The sequence below is a fragment of the Equus caballus genome, chromosome 23 (genome assembly GCF_041296265.1).
Source record: "Equus caballus isolate H_3958 breed thoroughbred chromosome 23, TB-T2T, whole genome shotgun sequence".
Taxonomy (NCBI): domain Eukaryota; kingdom Metazoa; phylum Chordata; class Mammalia; order Perissodactyla; family Equidae; genus Equus; species Equus caballus.
In genome coordinates this window covers 19,576,893-19,603,264 of record NC_091706.1, presented here as the reverse complement: position 1 = coordinate 19,603,264, position 26,372 = coordinate 19,576,893, and the positions used below count along the sequence as shown (strand labels likewise).

Below are 26,372 nucleotides of genomic sequence, written 5' to 3'. Positions count from 1 at the left end.
GGAGCTTTCACAGATCCCTCCACCTCTCTGTTGTCCTTTGGAATTTTCAAATAGTCCCTAAATCCCATATTTCATTACATCATCAATTTAGATGGGGATGTCCGGGGCTGCGGGCATGGATACAACCCTCTTGTCTTCCTTGTGCTTTTCTGAAAGTTTGTGCCTTTACGTTGTAATACTCATTTCTGCCGAGTTCCTGTGATCTGTGAGCATCTCTGCTCTCCTCACTGCAGGTCTACTTAAACTCTTTCCCCTCCCCTCCCCACATCCTTATTGTTTCTGGATCCTCTTCCCTATCTTTTCAGAATTCCAGAATCAGCACCCTCTCCCCACTCCCATTCCACCCAGCACATTTCTGCAGGCAGCGTTCCCACAGTGGTGGCAGAGGGGATCATCTGGGGATCCAGTGACAGAGCTATTCCCACAGTGGTGGCAGAGTGGATCATCTGGGGATCCAGTGACAGTGCTATTCCCACAGTGGTGGCAGAGTGGATCATCTGGGGATCCAGTGACAGTGCTATTCCCACAGTGGTGGCAGAGTGGATCATCTGGGGATCCAGTGACAGTGCTATTCCCACAGTGGTGGCAGAGTGGACCATCTGGGCATCCAGTGACAGTGCTGTTCCTGAGGTCTCCTTCACCCTTTTCCTCTTCCTTCTTCCTGCTGATCGGCTTCCAAGAAACAGATGAAGTCCTAGAGTGAAACTCGCCTATCTTGTAAGAACGCCCAGTCACCTGGGTCACAGGGCTGCTGTTGATCCCATTTCTCCCATGGGGGTGGCATCTATGTGTGGCTTGTCAGCTCTGTACTTGGGGCACATGCGCCAGTTACCATAAGGCTCTCCATCCCTATGCTATTGACCACCAGCTCTCAATGGGCTGTACATTGGAATCTGAGGAGTTAAAAAAAAATACTGATGCCTGGGTCTCATCCTAAGAGGTTCTGGTTTAATTACTCTGGGGGATGGGCCTGGGTATTGGGGCTTTTAAAGTCTCCCAGGTGATTCTAACGTGTAGTAAGGTTTGAGAACCACTGCTGGAGGTCAGGGTCAGATAACTGTTTCTGTAAAGGGCCAGAGAGTAAATATTTTTGGGTTTTTGGAGCCACAACTTCTCAACTCTCTAGCATGAAAGCTGCCATAGAGAAACAAATAGGACTAGCTGGTTTTCAGTATAAATTCAGTTAAAAGTAAAGAGGAGTGATCTAGAATTGGCCCATGGGTCATTCTTTGTTGACCTCTGGTTTAGATTGCCTTTACTAGTGTAATAGGTTGTTTTTGTACAGATTTATATTTTCAGCCAAAGTAGCCTCATAATATGATGTATTCTGCTGTGGTTGGATAGGATTCACTTTTAGGTGCCAGCGATATAAAAGTGAAGCCCCAAAGCTCCTTTGGGGACTCCATTCAAATGCCAAAGGAACTGTGACCAGCCATCCAGCAAAAACGACTCTCTTTTGGCCTCCTTATCTGGCAGCAATGGTAAAGAAAAAAAGAAATAACAATAGCAAAGAAAGAGGAGGTTGTATTTTCCATAAATTGATCCGCAAATATTCTTACCCCAAAAGAAATGTATGCGCCTAAGACACTTCCAGCGATGGTAGAGAACCCAGCAGTCATGATTGCATGCAGTTCGGACCTGGTGACGTGTGGTAAATACGGCTGGACCAGCAGTGGAGACTCCGTCTGGAAACAGAGAGTGAGCAGATTGTGTTCCCTTTCAAGTCTTAGGAGGGTATGCCAATCTACTCAAAATTCCATCCTCTAAAACAGTATTTCTAAGAGAGGACCTCAGACCAGCTCCATCAGCATCACCTGGGAACTCCTTAGACATGCAAATTCTCAGACTTACTGAATCAGAAACTCTGGGGGTGGAGCCAGCAATCCTGTTTTAACAGCTTTCCAGGTGGTTCTGATGCATGCTGGAATTTGAAAGCCTGCACCCTAGCTGTCTGCGTCATTTGAACTCTAGGTGAGTGTGCATACTGAATCATGAGTAAAGTTTGCAGTGAAAACGCTTTTACTCGTCAGCATTGTTCCTCAGGCTCAGCAAAGACAGACTGTTGGCCAGTTCAGACAAGTTAAGAATGAATTCAGGTATTTATACAGTTGCATGGTTGTAGGTGGGAGCCTTTCCTGGTCTCTTTCATCGCCCCAGCCTTACACTACAGCAGGTTCGGCTGCCTGCTACGGGTTTGCAGGCTCAAGATAGTGGTGAACTCCATATGAGTGAATGAGCTGCTCGCCTCTGAAGGGTGAGCCAGAGGCCTCAACAATTCTATAAGTTCAGAAAAGATTGGTTGAGAATCTCTGCATGAAAAGTCTGATGCTTTGACAAAATGCCTCAATCTTTTGTCCTCTCCATCAAATTTCCAGAACCCCACCTAGAAGAAATGGATAAATTCCTAGACTCTTACAACCTCCCCAAACTGAATCAGGAAGAAATAGAGAATCTGAATAGACCAATAACAAGTAAAGAAATAGAAACAGTAATCAAAAACCTCCCCAAAAATAAGAGTCCAGGACCAGACGGCTTCTCTGGAGAATTCTACCAAACATTCAAAGAAGATTTAATACCTATCCTTCTCAAACTATTCCAGAAAATTGAGGAAGATTGAGCACTCCCTAACACATTCTACGAAGCCAACATCACCCTGATCCCCAAACCTGACAAGGACAACACAAAGAAGGAAAACTACAGGCCAATATCACTGATGAACATAGATGCAAAAATCCTCAACAAAATTTTGGCAAACCGAATACAGCAATACATCAAAAAGATTATACACCATGATCAAGTGGGATTTATACCAGGGACACAGGGATGGTTCAACATCTGGAAGTCAATCAACATGATTCACTACATTAACAAAATGAGAAACAAAAACCACATGATCATCTCAATAGATGCAGAGAAAGCATTCAACAAGATCCAAAACCCATTTATGATAAAAACCCTCAATAAAATGGGTATAGAAGGAAAGTACCTCAACATAATAAAAGCCATATATGACAAACCCACTGCCAACATCATACTCAATGGACAAAAACTGAAACCCATCCCTCTGAGAACAGGAACAAGATGAGGGTGCCCACTTTCACCACTCTTATTCAACATAGTACTGGAGGTGTTGGCCAGAGCAATTCGGCAGGAAAAAGAAATAAAAGGAATCCAAATAGGCAATGAAGAAGTAAAACTCTCACTGTTTGCAGACAACATGATCTTATATTTAGAAAACCCCAAAGAATCCATAGGAAAACTATTGGAAACAATCAATAGCAATAGGAAAGTTGCAGGGTATAAAATCAACGTACATAAATCAGTAGCATTTCTACACAATGAACTAACAGAAAAAGAACTCAAGAACTCAATCCCATTCACAATCACAACAAAAAGAATAAAATACTTTGGGATAAATTTAACCAAGGAAGTGAAAGATCTATACAACGAAAACTACAAGACTTTCCTGAAAGAAATTGATGATGACATTAAGAGATGGAAAGACATTCCATGCACATGGACTGGAAGAATAAACATAGTTAAAATGTCCATACTACCTAAAGCAATCTACAGATTCGATGCTATCCCAATCAAAATCCCAATGACATTCTTTACAGAAATTGAACTAAGAATCCTAAAATTCATATGGGGCAACAAAAGACCCCGAATTTCTAAAGCAATCCTGAGAAAGAAGAACAAAGCCGGAGGCATGACAATCCCTGACTTCAAAGCATACTACAAAGCTACAGTAATCAAAACAGCATGGTACTGGTACAAAAACAGGTGCACAGATCAATGGAACAGAATTGAAAGTCCAGAAATAAAACCACACATCTATGGACAGCTAATCTTCGACAAAGGAGCTGAGGGCCTACAACGGAGAAAAGAAAGTCTCTTCAACAAACGGTGCTGGGAAAACTGGAAAGCCACATGTAAAAGAATGAAAATTGACCATTCTTTTTCACCATTCACAAAAATAAGCTCGAAATGGATCAAAGACCTAAAGATTAGGCCTGAAACAATGCCTTCTAGAAGAGAAGATAGGCAGTACACTCTTTGACATCAGTTTCAAATGAATCTTTTCGGACACCATAACTCCTCAGACGAGGGAAACAATAGAAAGAATAAACAAATAGGACTTCATCAGACTAAAGAGCTTCTTCAAGGCAAGGGAAAATAGGATTGAAACAAAAAAACAGCCCACTAATTGGGAAAAAATATTTACAAGTTATTTATCTAACAAAGGGTTAATAAAAGCTCATTGTGTCTAAATTATTTTGCAACAACTTTAGCTCTCAGGAGACAGACTCAAACTGCCACCCATATCATGCAAATCTCTTAATAATGCTAAATAAAAAGAATTTGTAAGTTAAAAAAAAAAATTTCCAGAACCCCAATGCGACATTAATGCACTAACACTCTTGGAAGGGCTCTCTCTCTCTCTCTGTCTCTCTTTTACTTTCTCTGGAATCTAGACTTTGTCAATGTTCAGGGGTCCTTATTTTGACACTCTTCCCTCTACATTAAAAGAAATAAAGCCATCATATTTTTTTATTCCACCTTCTGGAAAGACTGTAGATTTTAGCAAGTGTTTTTTGTTGTTTTATTTTTTGATATTACAACTTACTTGCCCGATGAATATATTGCCAGCAGCAACCACAGATTCAATAGGAGATGATCCCACAGTAACCAGCATGAGCCATCCAACCTAAAAGGGGACAAGGGACAAAGTCAGTGAAGAGCTATTTATATACACAAAGCTTCAGAGTAGGGATGAAATCTTTGGAGGAAAACGCAGAGGCCTTCAACAACTGTAGGCAGGCCAGCAATGTGCTAACTGTGAGGACATCTTACCTAGTCCTTAGAGCAGGCCAATCACACCCTCCTATTGGAGGGGTAAGTCTGAGTCATTGTACATACTTTCAACATCATGTGAATGAATTTCCTCTGAAATGTTGTGGACGAGTCATAAGCTATAATAATTGCTGACAGTCATGGCAGGCTTACTGCATTCCAGGCAGTTTTGAGCCCTTGATCTGAGTAACACTTTAATCCAGACAATAACCCTTTGAGGGAGGTCCTATAATTATGCCCATTTGATAGAAGTGGAAACTGAGGCACAGAACAGTTTAGCTGTTTTGTCAAAAACCACCCAGCTAATAAGTAGTGGTGTGTAGTTGACATCTGGCTTTTCCTGTTTAACATTCAATCAAACACGGTTTATGGTCCTACTTTCGCGGTGGCCCTTCCACATGGAGACTCTGGTGCCCACCTCAGAATGGGGACTTCCTGTGGCATTCTTTCTCCTTAGACATGAGCACAGTAATTCTGAATGTTTAAATCAACAATCAGAAAATTGTGGGCCCTGATGCTCTTGCTGATGCTGAATTCTGCCAGTATTCTGGTTCTCTCTCTCTATATATTTTATTTATTGACAGGGATCAAAGGAGGGCTGGGCTGTGCCCAAACCCTGTGTGTGTTCAAACCAGCTTACACATTTCATAGATTTCTGGTCTAACATGTCACTGTAGGACTGACAGTTGCTGGGCCAGCAGGAATGAGATTAACTTTTTTTTAGATTAGTGTGCTTATAAAACTCCCTCAGGAGTGAAAAGCAGCTTCCCCTTCTTGCTCTGATTCCCTAGCAGCTTCCAGACCAGAGTGCCCCCTTTTGGAACCTCCTGCAGATAAGCAGTGACTGCATAAGGCACAGGACAGATGGAGGACAGTGCTGTTTTCCCCAGCAGGTGTGGGACCTGTGGGAGTCAATTCTGTGGCTAAAGAAGAAATTGCTAAGGTTTCATGAAGATATCAGGGGGTTGCAAGTCACAGCCCTGTCAGAAGTCCCTGAGATAAACCTCCCTCTAGGGACGCGTGTAGAATATCTTGGGAGCCGGGGTGGAACTTGGTACGAAGAGAACCGCACTTTGGAAAACGCTAAATAAAATGTATTTAGGACTTAGTCCCTGAGAGAATCAGCTCTACAGCTGTCACCCATCCCTCTGGTCCCGTACCTTTCTAATGATCCACTGCATCAGTCCTAGGTAGTAGAGCATGGACATGACCGCGCTGAAGAAAACCACGATTGGCAGGACCTGGGGGAGGAGATGGAAGCAATCGTGGGCTAACGTTGCCCTCAGGAGGATTAGTAGGTTTCAGATTAGTCTCCTTCTTTCTACCTCCTTTTCCTCCTCTGAAATGTCATAAAAATACTGGAAACTCCTCTTGAACGAAACAACACTTTTATCAGGCAGCTGCTGCATCCACTGTCTCTTATCCTAATTTGCTTGGATAATCTTGAGTATATTTCATCGGAAACTTGACATTATTTTTTCCCTCTACTATAATGATCTTTTCTTCCTTTAGTGTCTCAGAGAAGGAATGAAGTTTTGGGGGAATTTGTAATAATTAGGCCCATTAAACTGAAGGCCACTGGCAGATGTCCTTGTTCTGATATTAAACAGTCATGAGCTTCAGCACTTATTAGCAGAGTAACCCGGGTCAAGATTAAGCGTGAGCAACCTCATCCTTATTCAAAGTGGCTGCACAGATCAGACAGAGCATAGTAGGTCCTCACACACAGTGCCTCCTATGGAGGAAGCATCCACTCTTTGAGCTTTTAGAATGAAAATTATTTTACTTACAGACTTTATAATCACTAAGAAAAGATTAAACTTTGGAAACTAGCTTACTTCTGTGTTCATAAAGGTTGTCCTTTCCTAGATCCTATTTTCCTGAGGCTCTTTGTGTGCCTTCAATGCAGCGTCTACAGGGAGCCGTGTCTCCCCTGCAGAAACCACACAGAGCTGTGGTCTCAGTCCCTCCCCACCCCTACCCCTCCACACCCCTTCCCCTCTGCTCCCCAGCTAAATTGCCAAGGACAAGCTGTGACCAGAGGCTCAGAATCACTAGGACAATTTGTACAGGATCCAATTTAGGAAACTCTATTAATACTTTATATTACAAGACATTCTGCGCCATCATTCAGAGCCCACGCAATTACATGCTTTTGTTGGCTTTAATGGGTGGGAGGAGCCTTCCTGAAAGTGTCAGGGAGTCGAAGGGGCTCATCTCTCAAATGTGCCCACAGGGATTCTGTGCTGGCAGACAGGATGGAGGCTACTGCCCTGGGGAGAGTGGGTGGGAGGGCTGAGACACTGGTGCAGTCTGGGCAGCAAGTCGCGCCTTTTTTGTGACTTTATTTTTTCCAATTCTGGATTCAGATCACTATATGAGTATATTTCCATCTCAATTTGTAAACACTTGACCTTTCAGAGATGGCTTAGTTATCTCAGCACCAAAGCATCAAATCAGCAGTTTGAAAAAATATCCAGCCTAACAGTTGGCCTAACTGAAATGGGGGTAATTTGGAGGTAAATCTGGAGTCTCTAAGTGAGAAGACAGTTTAGAAGTGTAGGAACAATGATACACCAAAAAAAGGAAAGCTGAAGAAAAAGCCAAATGCATCTTTCTGACTGTTACCAGGCATCTGTAGGGACTTCCCAGAGGACAGTGACTTCCTGGGGCTTGTGGGAGCCCAGAGAGGCAATTGATGAGGCCCGGGCATGGGGCCAGGCTGCCTTTCTCCTGTAAAATAACATCCCTCTTTGGCTGGGAGAAGGCCCAGCCCCCAGGCCTCCCTAGGCAAAGGCTGTGCTGAAGGAAAATGGGAACGGTTTAGCACGAGGATGGTTCTGGAAGGACAGAGGCTGATGTGGACGACCAGCTGTCCTGGTTGGCCTGGGACTGAGGGTTGGCTAAGCGCAGATCTGTCACCGATCCTGGACCTAGCAGCCGTTGGTGGCCATATGCCTGTTCATGGCCAGGTACCTAATGATCTTTTCCCTGAAATCTCAGATACTGTTGCCCTGTATGATTTTTCATAAGTATCTCAGACCACGCTACAAGCCCCCCAAAGGTATTCCAATATTTCTGACCCCTCTACATGTTTCCCTTAATGCTATAGTAACAAAGCAAAACATTTGCAACCCACTGACTTCAGATAAAATTGCAATGAGAAAGGACAGTGGTGTGCTGTGCACCTATGACGTGCCCAGCAGCTGTACGCCTGGTTTCTGGTAGTTGGGTCCTATCTGAACATCTACCAAGACTGAGAAGTTACTGAAAAGGACATGGCTCCATAGAAAAGGGTTTGACTTTACCTTAAATGCAAAGAAGTGGTCTGTGTATTTCTCACCAAAGACAAAGGAAGCACCAGCGTCAGTGTGCTCCAGGAAGGTCTGAGTTAAAGAAAGGACAAGAGCAGATCATTATAACCCCTGAGGCAGTGGTTACTGTCCCCAGGACCCACCAGGCTCTGCAGAGGGTGAGGACCCAGCAAACTTGTTGGATAGACTTGGAGAGTTAATTTTCTCAGCTTTTCTCCCTCGAGTGGGTGGAACGGAAGTGTATTTTTCAACTATGACTGTGCACAGACTTTCCAGCCTTTCTTTCTCTTTTTTTTTTTTTGAGGAAGATTAGCCCTGAGCTAACTGCTGCCAATCCTCCTCTTTTTGCTGAGGAAGACTGGCCCTGAGCTAACATCTGTGCCCATCTTCCTCTACATCCATGCCCATCTTCCTCTACTTTATATGTGGGATGCCTACACAGCATGGCATGCCAAGCGGTGCCATGTCTGCACCCAGGATCCGAACTGGCGAACCCTGGGTCACTGAAGCTGAACATGCACACTTAACCACTGCACCACAGTCCGGCCCCCATCCAGCATTTCTAACATTCAATCTGACTCTAGGGTGATGAAGAGTAACTTAGGTGTGGCAATTTGCTCCAGAAGCAATAGATGGCACATAGGTGGCACTGCTGACCACTAGATGCAAAAAGAGTCTGTCTCTCTGTTTGTGGAACCGTCTTAGAAGTGTGACACCCCTTGGGCAGGATGAAGGGGGCAATCGGGATAGGGAAGAGATGTAGTGGATGGTATGGGTGAGGGGCAACAATAATATCAATAACCTGGACAGATTAACATTTTCCACATAAAATTATTTGTCTAACTCATGCTATGAAGTTACAATTTGCGTCAACTCATGGAGATAAATAAACCTATTTCTGACATATCATATTCAGATGTTGAAAGCACTATAAAAGTAAGATGTTCTTTTGAACCCAACTTACCTGAACTTGTTTGCCCAACCACTGAAAAGCCATAAGTCCAGGGCCAGTCCTTAGTATTATGAGCCCAAGAAGAAACTGTAACCCAATTCCCCAAAAGACAGGCCTCCAGCGAACCTATGCGGAAAGATGGAGAGAGACGTATCTTATTAGAGGGTGAATGCTGACCTCAGCATAAACGCCCAGAGGATCACTGTTTCCTCAGAAGCTTCTCACATGTGGCCTGTGACCCACCTTCTCTGGGAGGCCCAAGCAGTCATGAGCAGAGAGTCCCTTGATAGGCTAATATGCAGAAATCTCAGGGTGGTATTCCCTCTTTCTAAACCTGAGTTTGAAGACTTCAGTCTCAGGGGAGTATGTAATCATTATGTCATGATAAAACAACTTAGACCCAAAGAGTAGTCTTACCAGGGCCATAAGGAGGAAGGATCTAGCCTTGATGGTCATGCTGTCAATATTCAATACATATAATTATATGCCCTGTCTAGAAGATGGAGAGGCAGAACATGACTTCTCCGTGTGTCCTAGGTTTGTTGATCTGACAAACTGTAAGTGAATTAAGTGAAAGAAATTCCACCCTCTCTAGGGGCTTGCATTTCACTGTAAAGCAGCCAATTATCTCTAACGCAGACCCAGGGAGAGCAGAGTCATGGACATTCAGCTGCTTTCATTTTTTGTGCAGAGAAGAGTGGCCTGCAAAGAACTATGGGATTGGAGGCATAGAACACAGCAGAGATGTTCACAGGGCAAAGAATTTGGATCATATTAGGTGACTTTGGTCTCTGACTCATGCCTTCTTTTGAGGGGTCAACCTTTTAGACAGTAAAATCTTCCAGGATTTGCCATTATGAATCATTTGTGAACAACTGATGTTTCAGAATTCCTGCCCATGTATTGGGTTACTGACTGACAGAACAAGGATGAGAAGGGAATTTAATGTGAACAAAACTGTTTAAGGACAAAGTTTTGGAGTAAAATAGCCAAAATTGCAAATGGAAATTTGATGCACTGCAGAATCCCATGGTAGAATATTAGATTATTTACTGGTCGGGGGAAATCTGTATCAAAATGGATGAGTTTTCTTTGAATGTGTGTTTGATGGGGAGAGGAGGGGACACAAGTAGAAGTTGGACTTAACAACACAGAACATCTCACTGATTGTGTAACTAGAAAATTACTGAGAATAAACAATGAGAAAGTGACAGTTCTATGACAGTAGAAGCGCCCCCTAGGCACTCAAAATATCATAGCAAGGTAAGAAAAATACTGAATAAGTTAAATTCTCTTGCACTCATTATTTAGAGCAATTTACACATGAGAAAAAAGAGGGAAAAACCCAAAAAGCATCAATTTGATACTTACTTTGGTTGGGTGCTTGGAAAATAGAAACATCAGGATAACGTACATTATGAGCCCACCAAAGGACACCAGCTGCCGTTGGCCCAGTTTGGCGGTGTCAAAGATCAGCCAGAAAATAACTCCCAGGATCAGAGAGCTCCAAATCACCCTGAGAGAACCAGAAAGGGGCCATCGTTTGTTGTATTCATGGCATTGTTTGTAGCATTCAAGTGCTAACTTGAAAATCTTAATCAGGCTTAAACTAACAAACAAAAAATATTAAGAGTAACAGGCTCTGGTGCCAGAAGTTATGCTTCTAGAAACTGCAACAGACCCTCTTTTGTTGTGGCTATAAAGGGAAATAGACAAAACATTAAGCAATGTGTCCCCCTCATTCCACAGCCCTTGGGCCCTTCAAGAACATCTAAAGGGGTCGGAGAGAAGAAAGGATGTTTGGAGAGAAGTCTGGTGATTTCTTTGAGAGATCTACAGGGAGTCTCACCTCCATTTTGGAAGATGAGAGAGGCGTTACCTTCTTCCATTTAAGGGAGAACTTGAAATGCATTCTCTGCAGTTGGGGGACCTCACCAGAGCCCCAGAGAGCCAAGTCGGACTTTATGGTAGAATTCAACTCCCTGGGAAAGCAGGTGGGCCTGACAAGGCTGACTCATGGCTTGGATGGCAGAACCAGAAAGGGTGCTGTGTTGGGATTGCACAATCCTGGTTTATTAGGCCAAGGATGTGTGAAGGTTCCTGGTAGATCCCAGGTGGGCCATGCTGGGGAGAATGGGCCCTGGGTCCTACCCAGCAGGGCCACCTGGAGGGAGAGGAGGTCCCACAGAGAGAGGCTGCGAGAAACACCCTGAGTGGTCACCTGCAGGCCACCGGCTCCTGTAGGAGAGGGTTGGCTTTAGTAATTCACAGACCCTTCCTCCCAAAGCGGCCAGCTTCATGCCTAGAGGAGAGGGTCACCTCCCCAAGTGAGAACCATCCCATCCTTTGGACAACATCTTATCACTTAGTGGAACTTGCAATTAAGGCAGTTTGTAGGGACATTTGAACACATTTCAAATGAGTCCTCACCTTATCCAGGCCTTGATTTCCTGTTTGTAAAAGGAAGGCATTTTAGCAGATTATTCCCTAGGTTGTCTCTAGCTTCAATATCCCATAAATGAGGAAGCAATTTCAGAACACAGTTTTGGAAGAGCGTTCAAAAGGACAAAGATCGCTCTCAACAGCAGTAAGAGAACCAACTGCATTTACCACTTCAGCCAGAACCAATGGCTGTCCAGAAACCTTCTGCCAGGAGACAGGAGCTCTTCGATTCGATGCTCATATTTGGCCATAAAGTGATCCCAGACCACAAAGAAGATGGCAGCCACGGTGATCACGAAGAGAGGAAGGGCTCGGTGAAAGTTGAGGGCACACGCGGCGATCACCACAGCCAGGTAACCTGCCGGGAAGCAGACACAGATGGGGCCCATCAGCACCAGCTGGAGACCAGCCACAGCACCAATCGGCTCAGCAAAGGGGAGGTTCAGGCAAGGGAGCATTGAAGGTGGGAGTGGTTGTGATAGGGCTGTGGGCTCCTCTGATTATAAGTAGTGGATTTTGGGGGCTTCTGATGTTTTTCCAGGCAAGTCCTAAAAGTCTCACCATGAACGCTAGGAGGACAGCGTGCTAGGTCCTTTTCTCTCATAGAACCTTCTGAGTGCTCGAATCCTGATGCTTCATCACTGGGCCTCTCACTCAGTACTACCCACTTTTTTCTGTCATTCAGACTCGGCAGGTGAGCTTCCATCAGAGAAAGGCCAGGAGTTGAAGCCACCACTGACTAAAGGTATTGATTCTCCTGGTTTGCAGCTCAGATTTGGCCTAAGCTTGAGTAGGAAAACAGGCCCACCAACAATCTCTAAGTGTCCTGGGATCTCTACAGGAAAGGGGAAGGGGTGGGGCAATTACCAAGGGGGCTGCTTTTGAAGAAGAGGTTGTAGGATAAGAACAACAGGGTTTCCTGCTAAAGGTCAGCAAACATGGTCCGAGGTTAAATCTGGCTGCCACGTGCTTTGTAGGTGGCCAGTACAGCTGTATTCGTATGTTTGTATTTGTCTTCTACAAATAAAGTCTCATGGGAACACAGCCACACTGTCTGTGCACTTTTGTCCCATAAGGCAGAGTTATGTGGGTTTTGTCATATGACGTGTAAAGCCTGAGACACCATCTGGCCAGGAACACAGAAAGTTTATGGCTGTTCCCTGTTCCTGCAGTGTGACCGCCAGCAGACCCACTGACCTTGGGGTACAGCAGTCTTGGCTTAACGTCTCTGGACTTGGGTGGGAGGGTCCCATCTTAGAGACAGGAGTGCTCTTTAAAATGGGCTACAGAGCTCTTTGCTTGGGAGGGAACAAAACTGGAGACCTACTCATCTGTGAGGACAGTGTGGTCCCGCCTTCAGGCAAGGGGAGCGGGCTCCCTGACCCCAGGCTCCTCTTCGTGTTGTGTTTACGTAGAGTATTAATTGCTTATATTTCCCCTGCCATTAGGTCTCTGCCTTGTGATTACTGTCATGTTTTCCACTTACCTGGATGTGATGAGCCAACCCTCAAATCCACACCATGGTCACAAAGGCCACAGGAGTAGGGGACCTAAAAAGTTAGCTGCTGGTACAAAAACTGGACAGGGAACCGCTCTGCACAGGTGTCCCACGCTGAGACAACCCACTCGGGGGCTTCCTGGTTGATTCTCTCCCTCTCTGGATGATTCCGTGAGGTCCAGGGCAGGGGGGAGACTTATTTTCTTTCCACAGAAACCTCATATTTTGAGGATCCACAAAAAGAGACACTCGATTCCATCCCCTTTGTTATTTACCTGCTAATAAGATGCCCCAGAAGATGTACCGAAAGGTGGTTTTGTGTTTTTGATAAAAATCCCGAATCATACCATACTTCCTTTCCAGATACCTGTAAGAAGACAAAAGCAAAAATGCAGGCAGAAGTCAACACCAAAATCATGAACTAAGCTGGCAGCTAAGGGTGGATGGGGCTTTGTACATCAAGCAAGCAAACGATCAAACTCATGAGTGTGTGTTCTACAATATAGAAACGGGAAACTCCTTTCATTTTAGACTAAAAGCAGCCGTGGCTTGGATCTGCCTTTGCTGAATGGATGGGATTTGCTGAACTGCGTGTGCCAGCCCTTGAGGGGTTACAGAGATGAGAAAACGTGCTCCTGGAAATGGAGCAGGGGAGACGGAGAACTAACCAAAAGCTGAAAATAAATCATAGGACGAGGGTGTTTGTCACTGGACTATGAGGGCCTCCATTAGCTTTTAAGCCACTGTCATTAAATGTTGATTTAAAAAAAAATAAAAATCCAATGAACTGTCATCCCTTCTGGTTCGACAAAGTTTGGCTAAGAGGGTGGTTCCCTGTCCTCGCTCACCATACTTTTTAGTGGGAGGCTGACAGACTTCACTGGGTGCTTGAAATGTAAAGTAGGATTTTGTGCATCTGAGAGCTATTAACCAGTATGTTGTAATATAGCTTTCTCAGAAAGTTCTGGAATTTTTGGCATGTCTTTGTTTCTGTCTGGAGATTTATTATGGGGTGGTAAGTGGTGTGGGAGCAATGTTTGCATCTGATCACTTCGTCTGGGGAGGAAGGTGTCCACCCATAAGTGAGTGTGAAGAGGCCACAGGGCCGTACCCACAACGATTGTCCTCTACTTCTCCTGGGATGCTCCCGGTCCCCTCCACACCTGCTCTGAGAACTGGCTTCCCTGCAGGTGCCTCTTTCCTCAATGATGCACCTAACTGAAGCCTCTCCTTCTCCTGCTTGAGGCTGGACAGCATTTCTAAAACAAGCACTTCTCGTCCAGTATAGGAAGATTCCCAATCTCCAGGACTGCACAGGACCCTGGCCCTAGCTGGGACTGCCCCTCCCCTTTGTTAAGGCCTCCAGTCCCCTCCTTCCCACAGTCAGGCCCACATGTCCAGGTCTCAGCTCCCTTCAGGTTTCAGGGCACAGCTCAGTCCTTTGCTTCTATGAAGGCTTCTTGCATCTGCTCAGGCAGAGGCATCCTCTGCGCTTTCTTCCGACTGTCTTCTCTGATTGTGTTTTCTTATGGAGCCTTGACTGACTACAACTTCCTGGAAAATGGATGTCTGTGAGCCCTACAGCATCAGCATCTGGGACACTGAGGATGCTTGACAGGCATTTGTCGAATTACTGGATGCATGCAATGGAGTGTACATTGCTTTTCTGGAACAGTATTTGACAGCTGTGGGTTGGGACCCTGTAGTGGGTTGTGAAGTCACACAGGGCATGATAACCCTCATTAAAAGGGAGAAGAGGACATCTCAGAGTGTATCACACACAGAGTGATGGTAGATATAGTTCATGAAACTTTTGTCATTATCATGTGTGAATCTGTACTGAGAATTAGAAACACTGTTCTAGAAGACATTGAAGGAATATAAATGTGTAAAGACTAAGTTTTTCATGGTCTAATTTAGGAAAGGCTGGTGATGCATTATCCTCAGTCATGGACATAGTGTTAACAAGTAGCAGTGGTGAGGGCAACATTTAATAGGGCGCGTCCACCTGCTTTAGGGTGGATGTATCAGATTTCTTAATTGCAGGGAATGTGTGTACATTACAGCAAGCTGACACTGCATAAAATAAAATAGCTAGAAATAGACGCTTAGCCATTTGGTTTTCTAGGCTGAACACCTCCCAGTCTCCTGGGGGTTGTTTCTATCCCGTTGACATTGGTGAAACCTGAGTGCCTCTGACCACCCAAGAGAATCTCTCAGCCCCCAGCGTCAGAGACTCAGAAAGTAAAGTGAAGGATGAAACTAAGCTCAACTTTCTGAAGTAGTAAATATTCTTTTTTTTTTCTTTTAAAGATTGGCCCTGAGCTAACATCTGTTGCCAGTCTTTCTTTTTCTTCTCCCCAAAGCCCGCCAGTACATAAATGTATATTCTACTTGTAGGTCCTTCCAGTTCTGCTATGTGAGGTGCCACCTCAATGTGGCCTGATGAGCAGTGCCATGTCTGCGCCCAGGATCCGAACCGGTGAAACCCTGGGCCACCGAAGTGGAGCGTGCGAACTTAACCACTCAGCCACGGGGTCAGCCCCTGAGGTGGTAAATATTCTTGATGGTGTATGTGTGATAAGAAAGTTCAATCCTAATTCTGACCAACTCCAGAGATATCTTCCGATACATAAAAACAAAGTTCCTCAGAGACTTAGGAATTAAATCAAATTTAAATAGGAGTTTAGAATATTGACAGATACTTCAGTGTTATGATAGAGTACCAGACAGTCTTGGACTAGGAATCAGAAGCCGAAGTTGTAAGTTAGCTTTGTTCCACTCTAGCTGACTAACCTTGGGTAAAGTCACTTCTCTGAGCTTCACTTTCCTCATCCACAAACTAAAGACAATAATTTGCCTCTCTCACCTAATGGGTGATCAGGACCTGGAATACCTTCAGGGCACTAAGAGCAAGTTTGTCGGGATTTAGAATGGATTGGGTTTTGAGAAAACAATTGCTTATTGATTGACACTGGGAAGGTGAATTAACTACTTTGTATGGACTGCAGTAATTAGTTGGTAATTTACACCTTTAATTAGAAGATTGTCTGGATATTGGGTTCCAGGGCATCAGCAGTTTGAATTTACCGTGTTGATTATCCTAGAGCTCCATTAATTTTTCTGAAAATGGTGTTGGGTGAGTAGTGGGGAGGGGGGATTGGTGATGGTGACCATCTCTGATAAATCATAATAAATGTTAAAAATTAGATGAAGATGTGGGGCCAGCCCCATATATGATGGCGGAGTGGTTACGGTTGTGCACTCTGCTTCAGTGGCAAGGGGTTTGCCAGTTCAGATCCTGGGCATGGACCTACACATCACTCATCAAGCCATGCTGTGGCGGCGACCCAGGTAGAAAAATTAGAATGACCTACAACTAGGATATGCAGCTATGTACTGGGGCTTTGGGGAGGGAAGAAAAAGAGGCATATTGGCAACAGATGTTAGCTTAGGGCCAATATTCCTCAACAACAACAACAAAAAGAAACCCTTCAAAAAAAATTAGATGAGGATAAAACAACCACTCTGTTTAGGAGGTAGGTGTGGTTATTTCTCTGTTGAAACCTGTACCCTTTTGGATGTGTCTCTTGGTCATCCTTTGCATCTTCTTTGTTTCTTGGAGAATCCAGCTCAATGGTGACCTGCTCTTCATCCTGGAAATAAAACAGTGGAGCAGAGATGGAATAATGAGAATCTTGGGCATAATGGGCCCTGATCTCTTTTGCTCAGAATTTTGGCAAAGAACTTTTAAAAGGCCCTTTTAAATCATTATGCAAGAAGATGGCTCCTACCATCTACTGCAGAGATATTTTTTTCCCCTTGTCACAAAAAATCCAGATCACACATCTCTTCCTTTATTTCCAAAGGAGCCGTTGGTATTATCTCCTTTTCCTTAGGAACAGGCTCATACCTCTGTATTTTGCTCTTGCCTTTACCGTAATCATTCAACCACTGCTCTGTTTTCAGGCAGGTGCTAACTGTGTAAATCTCTGTTTATACTCTGCCAGCCCCAGTTTCCAAAGGACTGAGATGAAGGGGAGCAATATTTGCCACCCCAAAATGTGTCTCTTCAACATGAGAATTATTTTAGGCTGACTTTTTTTTTTTTTTGAGGAAGATTAGCCCTGAGCTAACATCTGTTGCCAATCCTCCTCTTTTTGCTGAAGAAGACTGACCTTGAGCTAACATCCGTACCCATCTTCCTCTACTTTATATGTGGGAGGCCTGCCACAGCATGGCTTGCCAAGTGGTGCCATGTGTGCACCCGGGATCCGAACCAGTGAACCCTGGGCCACCAAAGCAGAACGTGCGAACTTAACCGCTGCTCCACTGGGCCAGGCCCTAGGCTGACTATTTTTAAGAAACAAAAAACTCAGAAAGTTTTTCTTTGTTACCTCCTCCTTAACTGCCTAAAACAATTCAGATAAGAATACCTGTCTCAGGAAGCTATCACCTTGGCATAATATGAACTAGATGATACACGGGGAGGAACCTAGAAAAGCCTGTTTGTTGGGCTCCCTCTGTGTTCTTCTGTTTCTGCATGGCCAAATGAACACTTGTTTTCCAAATATTTGCTTCTTTTCACCTACCTGTGAATTGCCTTCCTTCCCTTTGAAGTCCCTGACTTTCCTCACCCCTAACATCTTCTTTTGTCTTTAACTGAAGATGCTATTTGAGGTGGCAGCTTTGGCCATTTTGGCAAGTTACTCAGTTTTCCTGGGTTTCTCTCATTATTAAACTTCGTCAGATTTTTCTCCTGCTCATCTGTCTCATGCCAATTTAATTCTTAGACCTGCCAGAAGAACCTAGAAGGGTAGAGGAAAATTTCTTCCTCTTCTGCAGAGACCAAGGCTGGTTTTATTTTCCTGGCAGCCTAAGCCTTGGTATCTTCAAGAGCTAATAAACTCCCCTTGGGAACTAGAGTTCTGCTATCAGTCAGGCTAAAGGGAACTATTTCCCTTACTCTGCTAGCCCTTGCTCTGATTAACTGAGTGAAGTGGATACCTGGGCCATCTTTCATGGACAAATTTCCAGATACTGTTTGAGCTCCTAAATATCCATGATCCATAGTACTCTTGGGATGGCATAGAGGATTTCCTCCCTCCCTCCATTCTGCAATAATGTCTCCCTTAGGTCCAGCTATTGTAAGCAATGGCGAGGGGACGTGGGGAGGAAGTATGTGGATGTGGAGCAGTTTTGAACATGCTCTAAGAGGTATAATGCCAAATTTCAGCTTTAGTTTTCTGTCATATCCCATGAGGCCTTTGATTCTCTGTACCTCAATAAATGAGTCACTAGTATGTCTCTGAGCTGAAGGGATCCTCAAAGATGACATAGCCCTTCGATGCCAAACTCCATTATACTTCTGACTTAGACAGCCTTCATTTTCTCCCTGGGCCTTGGGAACTAGGAAGGCGAGGTGACAATTGCAAGAGAGACCAGCTGAGTCCAAGCTGCAGCTGCTAAGGTCGGGGGTGAACACAAGCCTTATTCATTTTTTCCTGAACATTTAGCTTGGTCAATAGTCAAAGTTTGGTAAATTTTTTTTTTTCTGCTTTATCTTCCCAAACCCCCCGTACATAGTTGTATATCTTAGTTGCAGGTCCCTTTAGTTGTGGGATGTGGGACGCCGCCTCAACATGGCCTGATGAGCGGTGCCATGTCTGCGCCCAGAATCCGAACCCTGGGCCGCTGCAGCGGAGTGCACAAACTTAACCACTGGGCCACGGAGCCAGCCCTGGTAAATTTTTGATATAAATGATCATAATTATTATTTTCTTACAGAGAAATTACCAAGTTACCTACTATCTATGGAATTTCTAACGTTATTATTGTTTTCTTTTCTTTTTTCCCAACATTCTCATCTTTAAAACAAAACAAAACAACAACAACACCACCCCCTTCTTGACCCCACAGTCATGGACATCTGGCCCCTCCTTCCCTTCACAGCCAGACCACCTGAAAGAGTTGCCTTTACTTTTCGTGACCCGCTCCCTCACATCCTGCTCCCTCAGCCCCCTGTGATGGGGCTTCCACGGAGACGGCTTCTGCCAAGGTCACCCAAGGACCACTGTTGCCAAATCCAGCAGCTGCTCCTCAGTCTTCATGCTTCCGTTTATGATAGTAAAGTATCTAATTTTTGTTTTTGATTTTTTTGTGAAACAATATTAAACAAACAAAAAGAAGACTTTCTTTTTTAGAGCAGTTTTACGTTCACAGCAAAACTGAGTGGAAAAGAGATTTCCCATATATCCACTGCCCTCACACATGCATAGTCACCACCCCCCCCGCCCCCCATTATCAATGTCTCCCACTAGATTGGTACATTTATTGCAATTGATGAACCTACATTGACACATCATTATCATCCAAAGCCCACAGTTTACATTAGGGTTCACTCTTGGTGTCGTACATTCTATGGGTTTGGACAAACGTTTAATGACATGTATCCACCATTATAGCATCACAAAGGGTAGTTTCACTGCCCTAAAAGTCCTCTGCACTCCGCTTAGTCATCCCTCCCTCTTCTCTTGGTAACCACTGGTCTTTTTACCATCTCCACAGTTTTGCCTTTTCCAGAATGTTGTATAGTTGGAATCATACAGTGTGTAGCCATTTCAGGTGGCTTCTTTTACTTAGTAATACACATTTAATGTTCCCCCATGTCTTTTCATGACTTGACAGCTCATTTGTTTTTAGTGCTGAAGAATATTCCATTGCCTGGATGTACCACAGTTCATTTATCACTCAACTACTGAAGGATGTCTTGGTTGCTTCCAAGTTTTGGCAACTATGAGTAAAGCTGCTATAAACATCCATGTGCAGGTTTTGTGTGGACAGAAGCATTGTTTTCTCTTTTTCTCTTGAATAATATTTAGTGAAATGGACGCTTTTTAAACTATATTAAGTGAAATAGATAGTAATAATGTGTATAACATGATCCCAATATAGGTAACATGTGTGTGTGGTTGTATATTTGCATTGAAAGGCCATATTCCAAGATGGTAGGCGCTAAGTTTTTTCTGGAATTACAGGTCATTTTTTTGTCTTCCAAATTTCACTGCAATAATTTTCCAAATTTTCTACTTCAAACAAGTTATTCTTTTTTATCATATGAAAACTCTCCCAATAAATAGCTCAAGAGTAGGCACCCAGAATTACTTAAAAAAAAAAAAAGGATGAGCTGCGTGGATAATTTGTTTGCTTTTTAGCAGCAGAATGCTTTCTTCAAAGGAGATTCCACCCAGAATTCAATATATAAAAAAAATAAAAGTGGCGTTGTGAAAGAACACCTCAGCCTGCTCTGTAAACTTAGGTGTCACTGAGGAACCCTAGGGCGTGATGGACAGTTTTAGAACATGTCTTAGAACCTTTCTCTTCTGCCTCATTTACCTTAAAACTGAGATGCTTTTGTTAAGACAGTGCCTTCGGCCTTAGGATGGAGCTTGGGATTCGTAATAGTGAGGTGTCAGAGGAAGCCTGCGTACCCTCCCCATTGGAGAACTCTGAGGACAGGTGTGTAAACACAAAATCTTTGTTCAGGCCTGTGTGTTTTCCTCATGACTCTGCCTTACACACTCTAATGACGATTTAATTCATTCCTCCCAGTGCCAGCTGAGCGCCATGCTTTCTGTCCCTGTAGCTCTCAGGTGCTTGTTGCACAGCGGTTCCCACGGTAACGGATTCACTCACCGCCCTCCTCCCATACCTGTTTGGCCTTTCCGTGCCCTCTGCTCTGCACAGCTCTGCTCCTCAGTGAGCTGTCGTTTCCTGATGTGTTCTGGTTTTCACGAAAGTCTTCTTCATTCTAAGAAAAAAGGACAGATTACAAAAATAAAATGTCAGAACCAAAAAACAAATGTTTTTTTCAATGAGTGACACCTAGAAAACTTCTGAGGAGTGGGACGGCAAAGACGAGGAGTTTAGATGAGTTGGCTGGTTAAAGAAAGAACCAGTGAATCTTGGCTCATGAAGACATACAGATGATTCTTGTTTTGTTTTGTTCTGATAGAAAGATTGGTGTGGTCCAGCTTGAGGCAGAGAGCAAGGAGGACAAGTGCCCTCGTCCAGACCATGGGACTCTCTAATCAGCACTGCTGCGACCAGGGGGCAGGTTTCCAGTCTCCTTTCCATCACATCACACAGGCTTTCAACTGATAAAATAAAACAAAATATAGTAAACCCTAGGCCAGTAATTTTATTCTTAGGTGTTGGATTTATGGTGTGTTAAAATGTGCTGTGTTTGGTTTAAAGCAGTCTCTGGTAGTATGAGCACAGGGGAAATGCCTCCTCTTGTGAGGCTGGTTTTACTTTGAGGAACTGAGTGAGGTGTGCTCTGGGAGGGGTGTGCTGACCCCCAGCTGCTGTTTCCAGATGTGACAAATGCCTGGATCATTTCTCTTTTAACTTCTTTTGGAGGGGGATCCAATTCTTCTCCCATCTCATCCCAGCTTTCCTTTTTATAAGATACTTTTTATATGGCAACAGATAGACACATGGTGTCAAGTGGGTCCCTATCTCTTTTCAGGAAATGTCCCCTGCTAGCTCTGTCAGCTGTGACCTTGTCTTTGAAAAAAGAACAAGAATATGACTTGATTTTAACTTTAGGTCTCTGACTGGCCCCAAGGATCTAGACAAAATTACAGTTCCAACTTGTGTTGCATTTTCCATTTATTGAAAGACAAGAGTGTGTAAGTGTGAATAAAATCTAACTTCGAGCACACTCATGATTTGTGTATAAATGTCTTGTTGCCAAACTGCCCTTTTGTGTTACAGTTGTTTACATCTTGCTTTAGGTATAGTTCCTTGCACGTGGCAGACACTAACAATTACTGTGGAATTAATGAACCATAGTGATTTTAATTTTGCACTAACTGGTACAGCAGTGTAAGACCTCTAGGAACTTGGTATACAGATATGGCAGGGAGGGACAATATATACAGTATGGAAAGATGACAAAGTGTTGCTAATTGCTGAAGCTGGCTCATGGATGCTTAGAGACTCATTTACTAGTCTTACTTTCATGGATGCCGAAAATATCCTTAATAAAAAGTCAACAATAAAATGCAGAGTAAATTGGTAGAAAAACAGGACACAGGTAGCTGAAGTGGCTAGTCCTCAGGGTCCCTAATTACATGTGTAATGAAATGTAAGTGGAAGTGGAGCCCTGAGTGGGGCAGCTCAGGGACGCTCCTGAGGAGACGGCTGGTCGGTGCTCTTTGTCCCCCTCCTCCTTTCCTCCATCCTGCAGCCTGGTGTGTGGAGGGTCCCAGCTGGGCCATGAGCACAAGGGCCTGGTCCTGCTGATGTCAGAGTGGTGAGCTGGGGGCACTTGAGTCCTGAAAACCTTGCTTCCCCTCCAGCTCTCTCCTTCCTACTGCCTGACTTGTATCTGCAGGAAACAGACTCCTCTTTTGCTATTTTTGGATTTTGCTATTATTTCACCTGGATTGATATAATATTTAGTAGGTACAAGACACTGGGTTAAACCCTTTAAAAATTCTGTGTTTGACCCTAAGAGGCCTGTGAGGTGGGTACTGTGATCTCCATTTTACAGATTAAGAAACTAAGGCAAAGGTAAGTAATCTCTTGACTGAGCTGCACAACCGGGAATGGCTGAGATGGGATCTGAACTCGGACCTTTCAACCACAGACTGCATCGTGCCTGTGGTGTTTGGCCCTTGGGCCAAGACCCTCTGGCCTTGGGAGTGTCTAAGCGCATAGTAGTGCACCTAAAGGTTAAACTCCCTTTCAATGAAGCATACCTGATTTGAATTCTAGATATTAAAAGACAAGAGTAGAAATGACAGAGGTGGTGAGAGATTCCTGAAATGCTTGTGGCCACTTTTAAACTCTATTTGGGCTCTGGTGGTCATTTCTGAAGCCAGAATACTGGCCCTCCCACCCAATAACTGGTTTTAGGTAGAGGCTATCCTTTAAATAACATGAGTGGGCACGCCTGCATCTGTGGACATGTCTTGTCTCCATGATTAGTCTGATGTTTGTTCTTCCAATTGTGTCTGTACCACTCACTCTGTCTCTCCCTCCCCTTGTGGCCCTGATGGCAACATGTGGCTTCCACATCTCAGCTTTTATGGCCATGCTTTCTCTGCTGCAGACTCAACATCACTGTGCCAGGGGAGCCCTTCTTCCATCTTTGTAGAAACTGCTCTGGCCGGCGTGCTCTGACTGTGGGACTGGCCTTGCTGAGGGGCCACAGCCTGGCTTTGAGGCCTGGGGCCAGAACAGGCACCTTCACCCCCAGTAGACTTCCCTCCTGACCTTTGGTTGGACGGAGATCGTGTAAGTTTACGGGAAGACGGGACTTGTCCAGCAGGCAAATGTGATGTTGACAAGGACCCTGAGGAGTCGCTGTGAAGACCTTTAACTGGTTCTAGAGCCTGACACTCACACAGTCTTCCTAGAAGCAGTCAGTGTGGTGCATTGTGAGAAGGGGTGATGCCTGAAATGTCGCCACAGATGTCAGAGTCCCAATGCCTGTGACAAAAGAGGGCATGTGATGATGTCAGTTGGACTGGGGACCATGTAAATCTCTATTGTAGATTTACACCCACTGGACTCTAAGCCGAGAAGCCAGAGACTCTGTCCTCTGTTCTCTGCATAGCACAGTGCCAGGCAGGAAGTGCTCAATAACCGTTTCTGAAAGGATGGGAAACGCATTCCTAGGGGCTGTTGAGCTGATTATAGAAGCAGCTAAAACAGTGACTCTGCAGCTGAGTAGAGACCACAGTACAGGACAGCTTTCTCTACTTCTCCAAGACAGTTCCCTTGTGTTCTAATATTCTAAGACTTCGGTACCTAAATCAAGGTGTCAGAAATACATCTCCACTTTCTGTTTTTCTGAGCTTCTTCAATGATCTTTCTGTATCCATTTCTCTGGGCACAAGATGGGACTAGACCAGAGCAACTGCCTCAAACAGTAACTTAAAATTCCAAAGTGCAACAGAAATAGGCCATAGGAAGAGCTCATCATAAACCTGAGGTGACTGCTTTTTGGAATATTGATAAATTATCTATATTATTTGGTGCTCCACTGTGACGAAAAGCTTGGGTTACATGGTCCTACCTGCGTTCAAATCCAGCCTTAATTTCTTGAGGCCTCATGCCCTTCTTCATGGGAATGTAGGATTCCTCACCTTCCTCATGGGGCTGTGGGGCTGTTCCAGGGCCACACATAGTGAGAGCTCATTGACCTCTCTGTTGATTGCATGGTTTACTTTACTACTCGCTTGCTTGTTCTGGAGAATTTGCAGTCACTTTGTTCTCTGAAATTTGGCTGGTGAAAGTGAACCTCTGTTTCGTGAATCTGATCTCTTCAACTGCTTGACATCATTCCTCTCTCCCTCCTTTTTGCTTTTTTTTACTTTATAATCTGCAAATGTCAGATCTTTTAAGGCCATTTCTCTACAATGTTTTCCTCCAGATTGCATGGGCTTTGCCTTGGAGTGATTGCATTTTCAGAGGCGGCATTCCTGAAGTCTTTGAGCTTCCCATGGCCCCGATCCTCCTGCTCCTGTAACTTCTGCCTCCAGTCCTGGGTTTAAGGAATCCTGAATGTGAGTTGTGGCCGCTGGCTAGACCGTTCCTCCCTGGGGTGTTCCTGCTTTTCCGGCTGGCCTGGATGGGCTTATAGACCGAGAGTGAAGAGGAGCAGTGCTGTGGGAGGGAACCACCTGGTCAGCCTGAGGCTCACTGTCACACTTCCCTGGCACAATTCTCTGTCACCCTGAGGGCTCTGAAGGGGCTTTGAATTGGGTACAGGGAGTCAGGGCTACAGAACACTGATGATCTTCTCCCCTTAGGATCCTTGTGAGCCAGAGGCAAAGGGAACCTCTAAGTCCAGGATGTGAGGGAAAGGGGAAAGAGGCCGAGCTTTGTGCCTGGAGGAGAAAAGTGAGAGGAAGTTCGTACGCATCAGATTCACAAAATAAAGTGAGCACGCAAGTCCTCCTAGAATGTGGTTTCTCCGAGCTTGCTCGAGGAAAGCACTCGAGGAGGAACTTCAGCCAAACAAATGACAAATGGAGAAATTAGGGCAAAAGCAGTGACAGTGTGTGTTGAATCTATTCAATAATTTAAATCTAAAACAACTCCAGGAATTCTGATTCCAGAAGAAATTGTAAACATAACCCCTGACAATGTAGAAACGATAATTGGAAAAGTACTTGAAGGAGAAGGAAGAGAGAATGTGGAAGGTAGAGTAAGCAGACCAGTTTCCTTATCTTCCAACTTCTAGGAGCTGAAAGAGATTGTAAGTAATAGTGTTGAAGATAGAAAGGTAAACGCTCAAAGATACACATTCAGCTAAAATCAGGTGGTGGAAGAGAAGGGAAGAAAATAATTTTGTGATTACCACTCATAATCTTGATCTGGTTATAAACGGAACAATTAAAACAAAACAATACAAGTCTTCAGAGGAAACCAAACAAAAATGAAGAACATGCAAACCACAGAGGGGAAAGACTTTTAAAAAGCACAACATGAAATATGGTGAGAGGAGCCAGGAACAGACGAGCACATCTGGCAAATCAACAGTGGATTTGATGGAGTCAGATGGAGCGACAACAGCACAGCCCTTGACTGAAGATGACTCAGACGGGTAAACCTGTGGTGGTCACGATCTCAACCAACCCGAATACAGGACCAGAAAAGCAACAAACACATCCAAAAAGAGGCGGTGGTCAGGACACAATCTCACACTCCGAGAAGCAGGGCTCTCTACAGACAAACGGCATAGATGAACATAAAGGAAACACGAGAGAAATACCTAGAGACACATTTGGAAAGAGGCTGAGGGAAGCTTTAGGTCTGCGACAGATCAAGTGGGCAAGAGAAAGGATAAGGAAGACCAAGATAAATAACATGAATTTAGTGAACATCTGTTGAACTCTATTACCCAAATAGAAAACATACTGTGGCCAAGACTGTTAGCTGTCCCCAGTGTCTCTTCTTCCTCGTTTCCTTTAGAGAGAGAGCCCTGAATTTTAGCAGAACATAAGATTTCCCAGAATAGGGGCTGGCCCCGTGGCCGAGTGGTTAAGTTCGCGCGCTCCACTGCAGGCGGCCCAGTGTTTCGTTGGTTCGAATCCTGGGCGCGGACATGGCACTGCTCATCAAACCACGCTGAGGCAGCATCCCACATGCCACAACTAGAAGGACCCACAACGAAGAATATACAACCATGTACGGGGGCGCTTTGGGGAGAAAAAGGAAAAAGAATAAAATCTTAAAAAAAAAAAAAAAAAAAAAAAGATTTCCCAGAATAAAGGCACATTTCCAAACCGCCCTG

At 44.4% G+C, this 26,372-nt stretch overlaps 1 protein-coding gene across 4 annotated transcripts in view; it reads right to left on the bottom strand.

Moving 5' to 3' along the window:
• LOC100054543 (solute carrier family 28 member 3) overlaps positions 1-26,372 on the bottom strand; it is a 78,303-nt gene that overhangs the window by 14,859 nt on the left and 37,072 nt on the right. For all 4 annotated transcript variants that reach the window (XR_011431780.1, XM_023634998.2, XM_023634996.2 and 1 more), the window contains 10 exons: positions 20,772-20,870; positions 16,634-16,716; positions 13,336-13,427; positions 11,731-11,920; positions 10,492-10,636; positions 9,133-9,246; positions 8,163-8,240; positions 6,015-6,095; positions 4,628-4,708; positions 1,560-1,685 (listed from right to left, as the gene is read on the bottom strand). Coding sequence is in view for 3 of the 4 variants with exons in the window: in XM_023634998.2 (XP_023490766.2) it covers positions 1,560-1,685; positions 4,628-4,708; positions 6,015-6,095; positions 8,163-8,240; positions 9,133-9,246; positions 10,492-10,636; positions 11,731-11,920; positions 13,336-13,427; positions 16,634-16,716; positions 20,772-20,870 (1,089 nt within the window). In the remaining variant the exon portion in view is untranslated. The remainder of the gene's footprint in view (positions 1-1,559; positions 1,686-4,627; positions 4,709-6,014; positions 6,096-8,162; positions 8,241-9,132; positions 9,247-10,491; positions 10,637-11,730; positions 11,921-13,335; positions 13,428-16,633; positions 16,717-20,771; positions 20,871-26,372) is intronic.